This window comes from Coloeus monedula (assembly GCF_965178545.1).
Source record: "Coloeus monedula genome assembly, chromosome: 1".
Lineage (NCBI taxonomy): Eukaryota > Metazoa > Chordata > Aves > Passeriformes > Corvidae > Coloeus > Coloeus monedula.
Genome location: NC_138781.1, coordinates 87,258,828 through 87,273,322, shown reverse-complemented (window position 1 = coordinate 87,273,322; position 14,495 = coordinate 87,258,828). Strand labels below are relative to the sequence as shown.

The window sequence follows — 14,495 nt, the reverse complement described above, 5'->3', positions numbered from 1 at the left end:
TTAGAGACAGAGCAGTAGAATACTTCAGTAATTACTTCAACAGTAAAGATCTGTGATGACCTGAGCCAATAATGCCTTTTAATGTGGTAACTTCTAAACTGCTAATTGGCCAAGCTCCATCTCTTGCTATATTTTGAACCAGACAGCTGGGAGTGGAAACAACACTAGTGGTTTGGGATAAAGAATAGGTTTTTCCATTGTCTTTAAGTTCAGAATTCTTTGGAGTTAAGAACGTGGTAAAAAGCAGCAGTAAAATGTAGGGAAAGCTACTTCTGCCATTGTGTTATGGCTGAAAAATAAGTTTTACAAGATTTTTTTGTGTTCAAAGTTGTTTTAAAAGGCTGTAGCTTGCTTTCCACCTTTCTCAACTTAGAAAATAATTGGTCATTTAAGAACTGATGTAGTCAGGTATTTTCAGACTTAAGTAATTCCTGTAAACCCCTGAATCTGTGCTTGCCTCCTTGTTAAGTGCTCCAGACACACAGTACTTTAGCATCAGCAGTATGTCTGCTTAGGATGCATCTGAAATTGCTGGTGATTGGGCTGGAAGGAGGAAGAGTAGTAATCAGTGATACCAGTTTCATTTGCAGTATCTTTTCTGTTATTCTGTATCCATCTTGCTTTCCCTGGAGAATTTCCCTCGGATTTCAGATGGAAAGCCAGGGGAGCAGAACTCCCGGTGAGCAGTGGTGTGTGTGACTGGTGTGTGTATACTGGTCTTGGCTGGCAGAGCATCAGCTTGTTTCTTGGCAGGTGGAGCCCTAACTTTGCTGTTGCTGGGTAGGGTGGGAGAAGACTGTAGCAATTACAGTGAGCAACTTTGCCATATAAATAAGTACAATCCAGAACACTGTTCAGGGGACCGAATCTGTCTTGACACCTAAAATTCTTGCCCTTCTGTCACCTAGTGTTGCTGTTCTTGTTCTGTTTTTTCCCAGCCTTAGTTCTCATCTTTTAATTTGAATTTGGTAGAGACATAACTTTGGCTTTAGATTTGTGCTGACTGGAACTGACCTGTGATTGCCATAGACCTGTTGACATTTTCTTCTTAATAGAGGTTCAGTTAAACTTTTGCTGGATGTATAAAATAAACATAGTGCTGGCTTTTATTTTATTTTATTTTTTACTATTGAAAAAAATCATTATGTTTTGTAGTATTCACTTGAGTTGATATTTGGGTGCATTTTCACGTGCATAGTCTGAATATACTGTACTTTCTGTAAAGTTGCTTTTCTTTTCCCCTTTTTCTCTGCCAAAAGGAATCAGATACAGCACCTTGCACAGCTCCTAATGTTTACCAGTTCAGTCTTCAAGCACCGACTCAGCTTATGGCCAGTTTAGCACCCGCATTGCCCCTGCCAAGTGGTAAACCCCAATCTGCGCCTCCGAGAACCTTGATAATGGCCGCCAGTAATCAGGTATGAGCCAGCAACTCTGTCACGAGCAAGCGATCACATCGCAAGTGTAGGTCATGTGCACTGTGCTGTCAGTCTAAAAGCCTCTGAGGATAACCTTCATGTAGCATGTGCTAAGCTTCATGTGGTCATAAAAGTACTCACCTGCTGTGTCAGAGGTGCGGGGAGAGCAAAGGGTGGGAAAGGGTTTAGAGTAGAAGAGCCCCTCCACAACATCGACACCTAGGAGTAAGTTAAAGAACGAGTGTCAGGTGTCTGACTCTTTGTGTTTGAGAATCCTCGTGCCCAACTAGTGGGGTATTTGTTTAGGCTGTTTAATTCCCACCACCTTATATGTGGTGGAGGTGTAAGATAGTTTTTGAATTTTAAGGAATAGTATTAACCTTTCTAGGCTTACTTAGTTGTCTTGATTTTGAATTATTAGAACAGATTTTGTTGTACTTGTAATTTTCTGTAATACATTTTAAAGGTAGAGAACAGAAAATTAATTATGGACAAGTGTACAAGAATTTTTACCAAAAAATTAAATGTTTGCATAAATGTGCTGGGACCTGAATTTTTTTGGCTAATGTATCTATTCTGGTACAACCTCAGTGCATCTTTCTGCAGGAAAACATTCCCTCAGTCTTGATAATTACAGCTATTAGTAAAACATGCCTCACATGAGGCTTAATGCAAATTGTGGATTGCAGGTTGCACATGATAACAAAACTGTGAGCTGGTTCATTTGAAACTTAGTTTTGGTCAAGTTCTTGTAAGGTTTTCCTTCTTCTCCGAGTCCTTGTATCAGAGTTCACGGGAATCTAGGCCAAGACATTTTCAACTTAATGACTTTGCCTTTTTTTATTTGATTCAACACTTATCTTCATGGACCTTCACTGGACTTTCTCCCATTTGTCCGCATCTCGATTCCTGGGGAGCCCAAATGGGGCCCAGCACTCCGTGTGTGACCTCACCTGTGCTGAGTAGAGGGGAAATGATCACTTCCCTTGACTTGCCTTTGGTTTTAGTGTTCTAACTGATTACACAGATTCTTCCCCTCCTTACTTTCCCTACTGCTCAGTCCCACCTAGGCAATACCCACTTACCTGCACAGGAAATGTTGTATTAGTGAGAAGCTAATAGAATAATGTATTTCTATTTTAGTGTCTGCTAGTGAATATTCACTGCCTAGTGAATACAGTACAGTCTGAAACTTTAAAAGTTTTTTTAGAATAAAACTGGAGAGTTGTTTTAAGTTAAGAGTTCATCTAAAATACAAACCTAGTGTAGATGATTCTTTCCCTAACAGCTCTGCTTTTCTAAAGAAGTACCCTAGAGCTAGTTAGGAGGCATGCAGTTGTTAGTACCAAACAAGTTGGCATTCAGAGTGTTTGCCACCATTGTGAAGAGGCAGTGTGTTGTGTGAATTTTGGATCTCTGTTGGAATCTTGAATCTTGGAAGACAACTGCTTTGTAGCACTTTTTCTGGCTTTCTGTTCCTTGGCTGTCCTTTTAAGTGATTGTTAACTGTTCTGTTAGTAGTTTTATAGTACTTACATGTTTAAAAGTGGGAATTTTTCTGTGGCTTTTCTTAACAAAGATGTGCCTTTGAGAATCACATTAAATCAGAATAATTTCTTGCTACTTATAGTTTAGAAGTGGGATAATGGGATTTTTTGCATTGAATTTACCAAAAGCTTGTATTTTGTGAAGTAGGAGTGTTCTTTTTTGATAAAGTTTATGATTGAGTCAGAGGTAGGAAATGAAATAATTTTACCCAAAATACTGTAAATATCTTCTTTCCACTTCCAACTTGCTGGAGCATGACTTTGCTAGATTAGGCTTTTCTTTTGAGTTGATGTAACATGAGACCCAGCTAGCTTATAACTCTTAATAGGCACCTTCTGCCATCTTAGAGGACTCCTGCCCTGATAAATCTGAACTTGTGCTAGACTTTCTTAAAAGCAAGTCTTCTTTCGTATTCAGAAGGAAGTTTTGAAAGGGATTCATTTGTCTGCATGGTGTCTTCAGCTTTCTCCCTGGCAACGTTTTCCACCTCAGTTCAGCTTGGAAAGCTGTACCTAGGTGTTGAGTACAACTCTAAAAAGCAGGAGGTGCCAAGAGCACTAACTGTATTTTGAACAAATTATAGCCTTCTAGGCAAGTTTGCTGCTGCTAAATCTTCCTGGTATTTTCATTTTTGAAACATGTTTGGTGTGATTACCAATTCTATTTATGTACTGCGCTGAAGAATTTCCAGATAGTTCAGGGACTGATGAAGCTCCTGGCACAGGTCTGTGTGCTTTTCAGGATCATCATCATCCATCATTTTTCCAAGGTAATCATTCTTCTACTCTGCTGACAGCAGTTTGAAATTTCGCTTGGAGGAGCAGAACAGTTTATGAAGCTGCCCACTAAAAATAAGCAGAAAAACAGATGTTGACATGTATGTCCAGATGAGTAGAGGGGGCAGAAATTGCTTGCTTGGTAACTTCCCAAGGAGAGGAGGGGACTACATTCCCCATTCCTTTGAGACAAGTTTAATTCATGCTGGATTGCTGTTCTCTAGGTTACCAAAATGAAGACAGAAGAAACTTCCTTTTCTTAGGTCAGAAGAACTCTTTCATTTAAGGTGCTTTCTTTTTTGCCCAATGGGTTGTGTCTTGATTCCAAATTATCTAAAGCCAGTCCCTCTGCTGCACTGGCTGGCTTCTAGTGTGTCTGAGAAAACCTCCACTAAAGATTAGTGATGTCTGATTGGGAGTATGTTTGTTGCTATGGAGACAACCAGGAAATGAAACCTTAATGTCGGTGCTGAAATACTACAGTCAAAACTTGTAAAAGGATTTGAAGGAGTAAGTTCTTTTTTTTTCAGATTCTTTTGAGTTTGGCCAAATAAGGTGGAACATTTAAACTTATAAACTGCTTTTTTACAGTTTTATACTGCTTTTTAAAACAATTTTTTACAGGGTTACAGGCACTTTTCTGGTCAACATACTTTGCTTCAGAGTTGGCTTTTATTCAGAACAACTGCTAATGGTGTTGCCTTGTCTCACTAGTACTGCTGATACTGCTAGTATCTCTGAAATGATTGCTGAAAGGTTAGCAGCATTGCAAACAAAATTGGTCAGGCCTTGAGTCAAAAATATTTCTTTTAGCTGAGTGTAAACAGTTAAGTGTAGTTCACTTGGATGAAAGATAAGTTTGTAAAGACATATTTTAATTCATGTCAGTGCCGAACTTTACCAAATATTTCTGAGAAGGCAGGTGTCATCAACTAGCCAGTGTACAAATATGCTGAACTCCCTTCATATATTGTGATTCTCCATGGTTTTCGGTATGTCAGCTTCAATTTAGAAATGACCTGATTTGTTCAATGGCATTTATAAGCTGTTTAGGTACTGAAGGTTTCTTCACTCAACCAAATGACATTTCTGTTATTTTGTTTTATTGAGAATGCTCTCATTTAGGGTGGATTAATTTTTCAGAGCCAGTGTGTTGTCATAGGAAGGAGGCTACAGTTGTATATTTCAGAAAGAGTTTTGATTCTCAGTGTCAGACTCCCATCTTCCATGTATGACAGAACATTGTTTGGTTTTTAACACATGCAGAACTTAGGAGAACATGATGTTTGATTTCCTTTCCTAAGAAAAGAAGAGAAGGAAAATCTGCATCTGAGTTTCAGAGGTTGCTCAGCTGAAATCAGTACTAGAGATTTTTCATTTAGGTTGTCCTGTATTTATACAGGCAGTCTTTATGTGGTGTTATCCTTCCATGTATAGAAACTGACTTAGCCTGACCAGGCTCTGGATAACCTGATCTGACCCTGCTTACAACAGAATGTTGGCTTAAGTGGTCTCCAGAGGTCTCCATATAAACATACAGTCTAGATGTTTATAGGACTGTATGAGAGCCTCACTGGCCACATTGGCAGTTGCTTCCTGAGCACTTTTTGAGTTGCAGGAAAGACAAAGTAAGGTCTAAATAGTAGTTTCTTAGAAACATAAACAAACTCACCATAAATAAAAGACTTACAGAAATGTGGGAGTCATATCTTCCTTTTGTTTGCATAGTACTCCTTTATCTTCCAGTGTCATTGTAATCAGGTTTTTATTCACAAACTGAGATGGATTTGAGTGATTGCACATTCATTTCCTCTGCAGACTTTTTCACATGTACTGTATTGGTATCTCCTCATCATTTGGAAGGAGGTTTTCTTACTGTAGTAGTAGTTTTTCTGTTCCAAATAAAAAGTGGGAATTCTCAGTGAGGTAAGATTTCTCTTTAAGGTCTGAAATTGTCAGCTTTGTGCTAAAAAAGCTCTTGTTCCTTGTAGTGACAAGTATGCAGATACATTTCATGGCCTGTGTCACAACAGCAGCAAAGTTGAAGTATGAGTTCTGTCTTCTGGTAGCATTGTTTTGACTCCTGCCCCTCAGTTTTGAAACCTGGGTAGTGACAAGATCAAAAAGGGTATTTATTTCATGTGTCATTCTACTTTCTTTGCCATAATGTAATTCAGTATTTACTGTGATGCTGACAGTAGTCTCTACTGTCAGTCACTCATTTTGGGGACTAGGCCCTCTGCTCTCTCAAATACTAGTTTGTCCTGGAGCTGCTCATACTAGTCTTGCCTAGCCTGTTTTGAAAGGTGAAGAGAACCTTGACATTTGTGTGGTAGCTCTGCCAGTAGCCTGTAATGAAGTGAAATAAGATATGAAGGATTGATATAATCTGCTCCCTTGCAGCTTTAATTTTTCCAGTTCTCTTGTGTTGAAATTGTGTACAATTTTTCTTGCTTTTGAGCTCTTTCTAGTCTCCATGTTGGTTTTTCTTTTCTTTGCTGTTCACAGTTATCTTCATAAATGGTGTTTTCCCCTTTTAATAGCAGCAGTAAAGAGTTCGGGCTCATTTTATAAAATCTGTTCAGAGCTCAAGATCTAATTAGTTGTAGCTGAAAGTAGCCTGTAGGCCCCAGAAAGAGAAGAGTCTTTGTAGTGCTTTGGGCCTTATTTCCCTAGATTGTCAGTACTAAACAACTTTTGGAAGAACTTGTTTTGGTTTTTCTCTACTTCAGCTTAGATATCTAAACCACACAGAAATCTTACCAGGTTAAGAGTATACCCAGGTAGCATGTGCAGTTATCTTGTAGAATCCTGTTAACTAATTTAATGAGGCTAGGTTGCTTAATACTTGGCTTATTGCTTATGCAGTTGTGACTAAAATGTTGGTTAGGTCATTATCCATTATTTCTCTGCAAAACAATGAATTTATTTCATAAAGAACAAGAAGATAAAATTTTTTTAGTGTATTTACAGACATTATGCTCAGAAAGTGAGCGAGTGCTACAAGCCTATAATACAGAATTTGGAAATACTGCAAACTTTGTGAAATATTTTGAGACTGCATGTTAGGTTATTTAAGGGATACTAAAAATATTAATGGTACATTAAGGTAACTCTGAATACTACTCTGATATTTCACATGAAATGATTTTGAGGTATATGAATTTGATTACAAGTCTGATAACTGCAGACTAGATTCAGTCATGGCCGTTAATCTTGTACTCTTAACAACAAAATAGTAAACATGTAATCTTTCAAAACTGTCTTATGCCTTTTCTAAGCTTTTTGTTTACCTCTGTAAAGTACTTACCAATCGTTTTGGAGCACTGTATGTATAATCTTTCTTGAATCTTAGTACAGATACTTTATTATCAACATTTCCCTGTCTTTTTTTTGGTTTTTTTTGTCATCTTACTTCAGAAATGCTATCAGGCAAAAAAAAAAACCCAACAAAAGAGCAAAATGATTTAGAAGCCTGTTTATGTTTAGAGTTTAGTTCTGTTATGTTACTTGTGTTATTTCAAATTGTAGGGGATTGATTTCTGGCTATAAATTTTCTTTTTGAATAATGGCAGTCTTTAAATGTCAGCAGTTTTGTATAGTAAATTTGCCAGTATTTAAGAATAGAAGTTTGGTTTCCTTAGCAAATAATTACTTGGTATGTCTATTGCAACCAAATTTCTTTTCTTGAGATTTTTCTGGGGCTTTTTCTTTCTTTTTTTTTCCCCTCCTGTTTTTTATTTCCTGTTAAGTTCTGGGGTTTTCTGTTTATTTGTTAATATTTTTTTCCATGTTCTGTTGTTGTTTTTTTTTCCTGGAAACTTATTTAACCTGGTATGTGATGCAGGATTGCACCTTACCCCCACCCCCAGGCTTGTCTTAAATGTGAATTCTTTAGTTTTCCCTCCACATCTAGCAGATTTTTCAACACAGCTAAAAACCAAACCAATTCTATCATTCAGTTGTTGAATAAGTAGTTGTAAGATGGGAGAGATTGTTCTATCTAGAGAAATAGATCCAAAGAAATTGAAACTTCTAAATCGAAGATTTATCTGCCGTATCACAGACGAAGGGCTATCTTCTTGGATTACCTGATCTCTCTCTAGCCATCATCTGCTTACAGACATGCCACCTCTCAGTGATTGTGTGACTCCTGAGCATCTGAATGTCCAGAAGTTAGTGCACAAGAGAAAGCTGTTTGATACAGCCTCTTGAGATTTACAAAAACATGAAGCAAATCGAAGATCCTGAAAGAAGCTAAATGAATGATGTGTGTCCCCTTTTTAACAGTTAACTAATGGGAAGATGAGGAACTAAAATTCGGTTCTTGTAAGAAATGGAGGTCACCAGGATAGCCCTGCAGGAGTTTGTGCTGCCTAATGTCTAAAAGGCAGTGGATGAAGCCTGGTGAAGTTTGCTGGTGGTGTGAAGCACTGTAAGGTCTGCCTGAGAAGAGGTGCAGAAGGACCCTTCAAGGTGATGTGTCAGGAGGGTGAGAAATAATTTAAACTTTGCAGAGAGTGGTAAGCCCTGAGCCAACAGTTTCTTGTAAAGATGACATCGTGATGTTTTTGCAGAACACCAACAGTGGGTATAATTTTGCTGCTTCTTTTCTCATCGGGGAAAGTCAAAACACAAATGGAAGCAGAATAGGGAAAGATGTAATAGTAATCAAACACATGGAATTGCTTCTGTGTGAAGAAAGAATGATTGTTTTAACTTCGACAAGATGAGGTATATGATCTAGGTCTGTGTAATTGTCAGCAGTGTATGCAAAAGTTAGAGAGCAGAATGACAATACTCCCAAGAACTGATAGATCATACCGTAGTAGGCTCAAATTAAATGCGATGCTCATTTAAGCTGTGAAATGCCATAGCACAGGATGCAAGATGCTAAAAGCTGACAGTTTCAAAAAACCAAGCAAACTAGTGAACAAAATGTAGTTGAGGACTAGTAAATACAAAGGTATCATCTGTGACTGAAGTGGTCCCTGAGTCAACTTCCTTAAGCACCTCTCTCAGCTGATGAATCATAAGACTGATGGATTCAGATCCTGGTCCAATAGATGGACAATCTATATCTTGATGAACTAAGAACAATGCAAAATGCTTCATCACAAGCTAGAGTTCACGTTCTGTCTCAGTTATTTATCATTCTTTGAAAGTTTGTTTACCTTTTGAGCAAACAAGGGGTGTGACATCTTTTAGGATACAGGTAGATGCACTTAATCGTCATACTTGCTGTGCTCCTTGTGTGGTCTTGGGGGTCACCTGTCATCCTGCCCCCAGTATTTTTTTTCTTGTGAATCCTCACTCATATTGAGGAAGAAATTGCAAGATTTTTCAAATTTTCAACTGAAGTGGATGGATAAGGTTCCTGGAAGTTTGTATGCTGCTTGATCAGACTTTTGTTCTAGTTGTTCAGTAGCAATACTGAAGTTTTCCCTCTGTCTTTCTTCAGTATATAGTTGACGGTAACTGTGATGACTGGCTACTTTTAGTGTTTTGACTACTATGGGGTCATTTTTAGTGTTTTGATGTCATTTCAAGTAAATGTTTATATATAATTGAGTCAGAGATATATACTTACTGAACTAGAAAACTTAGCAGGAAAATGTGACAAGATGGTGTGTTTGCTTGAAGGACTATTTGCCAAAAATATAAAACATTCTAATTTTTTTTGTTATTTTGGTTTTTTTGTTTTTGTTTCATGTTGACTTCCTAAAACATCTACTAGAAGCTATTTATGAAATGTACATCAGTAAATTATGTTTGGGAAGTTGTCTCTCTTAATGAAAAAGTCTCGACCTGCATTTCCTCTTCTTGTTTGTCCTTGAAGTATTTTGCCACTGGTAGTCTTAGGATAACACATAGTGCATCTATCTTGAGAGTTTAGAAGTTCCGTGATGGTTAATTAGGTTGCTGTAGGAAACTGTACAAATCCAAAATAGTTTTAAAGGTTTTTTGCCACCCTGCAGTTAACTGTGGTTGTTCCTCAACACTAGTCTTCACCACTTTGTCTTTCTGGATGCTCAGTATCTCTTCAATTACAGTTTGACAATAAAATGTTGCTTATGGCATTATGCGTTCAATAACTGGGTTTTTTTGTGCACACAATTGTAAGGGTGGCTTGGTGTTCTCCTTTCTTTCTACTTCACGCTTGTTTGGAAATACAGAATATGAAATACCTGCAGCTACTTTAGTGTTCTAAGCAGTTGTCTCAAATGTTAGCTCTGTGTTCCTGTTTAATCACTTAAGGTTAGAATTAGCTTTTGCTACAGGCAATCAGTTATCTGTTGAGTTATTGCTGTCAGACATCAGGAAATGTTGCTTGCATTGATGTTCTCAGTATTTAGGAAGTCTTTCAGTTTCATCTTCTGAAACTCTTGTACCTATTTTAAGTACATACCAAGTTACTGTATGCCAACTTAGTGTATACATCTATAGTGATAGTGATGCCTGTAGTACCTTATGGTGTGGTAGGTTTACTCAGGTTGCTGCTAAACCTTCTGGGCAGTTTTTGTTCCAAGTTATTGGAGATCCCTTGAAGAAAGTGTCATGCTGTATTTCTGATCACTTAATTGTTTTGCCTTGGTCTGCATATGAGGTACAGTCTAGGAGCTGTGTAATCTGATGATCACACCAGTAGGATTTACAAGCTCCTCACAAGACATACTTAGTTTGCCTGTCACTGACTTGAGATTATGGGAAAAGCAGACTTGTACCCCCCATGCATCAGCTCTTGTATTTGTCCATGATGTTTCTGAAAGACTTAAGTATCTCACTTGGTCATGCTTTTGCTAAGATACTCCAAAATAGACACATCTGTCACAGTTAGTATTTAATGTGGAAGTTCTCTGGTTTTATAAAGAAGTTGTACAGTGACTATATTTCATACTGAGATCCGAGGGTTTTAAAGATACTTTGAAATCTACACCATTTCATTTGCAGGACATTTTCTTCAGAAAACACTTAGTAAGTTGTTAGTGCCTTGCGACTTGCACAGCTACAATTAAACGTGAAAAGACCAGTTGCTTCAAGCAGTGCTTTGTGGAAGTGACTTATATGTTGAGGAAATACAACTGGTAATATATGTTTTGTCTGTTGTTTTTATGCTTAAATGAATGCTTACCTTATTTTATTTTTTTTAGCAGCACAGTGGAATGAAGTTTTCCATGAAAGGAACTCATAACCAAGGCAACAGCTACAGCCCTGTCAGCAGTGGAGGTATGAGGCAACCAGTTGGTAACCGAGGACACCACCAGTACAATCGTAATATATGGAGAAGGAAAAAACACAGAGACAGTTTGCCTATCAGTCTGAGCAGATAATGGCAGATGCCAAAATGACCTTCCCTGCTCAGACAAACTGAGTGAGTGCCACTCGACTTGAGGGATGGAGACCAGCGTCCAGCACATCGTTTTATTGGTGTTGCCAAATATCTGCAGCTGACTTCTTTGCATGTTTCTTTGTGTGGTGGTTCAGTCCATCTTCAAGAAGTAGTTGTGCTTATCTGTGAAGCCTTATTAAATGTGGAAGTTTGTTTTCTGCCTTCCCACAATGGTTCATTCAGTGCCGAAGCAGCTCTGACAATAGAACTGCAAGGACATTTACAAATGCTGTAGCTTTTTTGCTGTGGCTGTATCTGTTCCTTTTCTTTTATTTTAGAAGTGAAGGAAACTTCAGCCCCTTGGAATTATTATTTTTTTCTTCTTTGCAGCAGATCAAGTTGGGAATTCATAAAAGTAAATTTGCTGCTCTCCTGTTTTTTTGTTTTGTTTTTTTTTTTTTTTCAAAGCTCAATTTTTTTCTCTGTAAATATTGGAAGTATGATTTGTGCAATAACTTGGAATTTTTAATTTAATTTCATATTATCACATAAGTTATATTTAAGGGGAAGAGGTTTTTTAATTTACAGATCCTTTCCCAGGTTGCATTATCTAAGTTGGGGTCATAGTTTTGGCAGGTTGTCTGAGCAGTGTTATAAACATGACATTTGGTAACATTTGAGGCTTCTTGATTCACAATGAAAGTGCGATTTGGCTTACAGTTTTAAGAATTTATGAAGCTCCAAAGCATTTTGACCCTGTGTTTTTTAGCTCATTGTCTGGCCTCTATCAGTTGTCTTGCTCTGACCAATGAGTTTTAATTTTCTTTAACTAGACAACAAATCCAACATTTATAGTACCAGAAGCAAACCTTTTGAGAGGAATGGGAAAAAGGTTGGTTCAAGTCCTGATAGGAAATTAAAAAGCTGTGAACTACATGCTTTGATGCATTTTAGTAATGTAACCTGTTAATGTTTGGGTTGAAACAACACTATTAAACAGAGGTACCCGGCTTAAGGAATGTGGAGAAAGGAAATATGTTGATTCCATTAAGGAATCTGTATAGTAGTATGCATTAGTTCTGTTAAGAGCAAATATATAAAAAGTACTTCAGCTGCTCTAAGCATTACAAGAAGTATCTTTTAATGTGTTGCAGGAGAGCACAGCCCAGTGTTGTACACAGTATGAGTGGCTGGCACTTAATTTACAGATGCATACAGGTATACTATGCAAGTGTGTATTGCCATGACAAACACTGTCTTTAACTTTTTGAAAAATGTACATCCTGCCTAACCCTGAGTTTTTAAAGCACCACAGTTGTCCTGGGAGTAGGTCACATCTCATGCCCTCTGACTTCCCTTTTTTTAAGTGAGAGTTCTTAAGCTATACAGAAAACTACAGGTAAGTTATGTAAGTCCACTAGCAGAGAAAGCTGAAGAATCCTGTTAACAGGACATCTATACTGTGTACAGATAGAGAAGGTTTTAAAACTGGTATCTGAATATTGAAATGAGGTGTCAAGCATGAAGCTTTTTAATATGCTGTATGCCTTTGAAGTAGTTCATGTTATTACTGAATCTGTCAAACACAAACAGGTCCTTGAGGGGAGAGAGGGCAACATTCCAAAGTAGAGTAGTGCATATCTGTTTGCAGAAAGTTTGTCTTAATGCTTCAGACTCATCACAATAAAAAAAGTTCTAAAAATTGTGAGCTGATTCATAAATAATATCTAAGGGCTGTTACATGAGCCTGTACTGCTTAGTCTTCACACACTAGCAATATTGAGCATAACTACATTAAAGAGCCTTCAGAGGCTTTAATTGGTGTCTTATACTAGCATCCATTTTAAAGCAAAACTCATTTGAAAAGTGGTATCATGTAACACTTCAGTCATGGTGAACCAAATGAATTGGCCTGGCTATCACTGTGGTTATGTGCTACAGGTTTAAAAAAATGTTTAAATTTTTTGTGTGGACAACTATGTGGAAGCTAAAATTGACATATTTTTATGTAAAGTTTTCTATTCTTTGATTTTTAATAAACTTTGGAGACCAGTCACTCTTCTGTACCTTTTTTTAATGGGAAATTTAAGGGATGAAGTGGCAGTTGACATTGTCCCATTCTTTGATGTATTCTTTGAACATCTGCTTTAAGTTGTTCATGCTGAGCACCTTCCAAATGTGTTTGGAAGATGGATGGGTGCCCTCAAATGATGGTGATGTGTTTCTAAAGGGAGTAGTGAGCATGGATTTTGTAGTTGTGGATTTGATCTCTCGATAATGAGAAAGCAGAGGAGTTGGAGGTGGTTCCCATAGTATTCTCAAGAGGAGATTGACTGACTAATTCCTTGGGGTATCTTAACTTTTCATTAACTCTTCTTTTTCTAGTTGCTTCCTGTAGTTTCTAAATTCCTTTCAAAATCTTCGTCTAGCTTTCGGCCTCCTCAAAGATTGGATGTATCTTGTCTTTTTTTGTGGAGTTCTGTTAACCCTCTGAGAGGACTCTGAAGTGTCAGCAACTGACTAGTTCAAAATTTTAAAAAATGGGTCTTTGGAAGGAACTAGTATAAATCTGTAAATGCTGAGAAAGGGAACTGAAGTGTTTTTAATAGACAGCAACACAAGGCTAGGGAGTGACAATCGGAGAAGTCTGTGGTACTTGCTCAATCTTAATTAGTCTCTGCTGGAGAAAAGCAGAGAAGTGGTGGGAAGGGAAAATAATAACCACTCAGTAGTAGCTGTGATAATAACAATCATTTTTTCTGTCAAGTCAGTTAGCTAGTGAGCTATGGCTGACAGAGGGATATATAATCTCTGCAGACACAAAGATTAAGTGCAGCAGCATTGGTTTTGTAACTTCTGTTTTCCCAGACTCCACCTTTTCCCTCTTTCTGTCCAGGTGATGATTTTGCTTTATTCTTCCCACAGGTTCTGCTCAACTATCTATCCTTGTTAGTGGTCTGCATGTAATGCATTAGGATTCTCCCCTGAACCCTTGTTCTCTGATAAAAATCTGAGATATCCCCTTGATCCCAGCCCTACTGACTATTTTGTACACTGTTCATAGGCAAAACTTGAAAAGACTTCTTAAATCCTGGACTTGAGATGTGGAAGGAAGAGACTGCAAATTGAATGGAGGGATGGGACCCAGAGAGTGCATCATAGAAAGAGCTCAGTTGTGATCTATTCCTGTTTACAAGAGATGTCAATGCTGGTGTTGCATTGGACTTTCCCTGTAACTCCATCCCAGTGCACTGGGGCAGGGTAAGAAGACAGAAATGTGTTTATTGGTACCATGCTGCTGGTTCAGCCATGGGAACAGCCTCTTGAGAACGGTCATAGCAATAGTCAGAGTAGCGTTGGAATACAGCACACCTTCAGGCAATGTGAGCTCTTCATCACTTGTGGGTAAAAGAAAAGCCTAAA

General features: G+C 37.9%; 1 protein-coding gene across 2 annotated transcripts in view; it reads left to right on the top strand.

The window, feature by feature from the left end:
• Positions 1-11,718, top strand: part of TENT4A (terminal nucleotidyltransferase 4A) — a gene marked incomplete at its 5' end in the record, with an annotated part of 55,894 nt that extends 44,176 nt beyond the window's left edge. The window contains 2 exons of one of the 2 annotated variants that reach the window (XM_082294023.1): positions 1,260-1,418; positions 10,894-11,718. In XM_082294023.1, coding sequence (XP_082150149.1) covers positions 1,260-1,418; positions 10,894-11,073 — 339 coding nt within the window. In that variant the 3' untranslated portion in view covers positions 11,074-11,718. The remainder of the gene's footprint in view (positions 1-1,259; positions 1,419-10,893) is intronic. The other variant, XM_082294024.1, reaches the window with a different exon arrangement.
• Between the last annotated feature and the right edge of the window lie 2,777 nt (positions 11,719-14,495).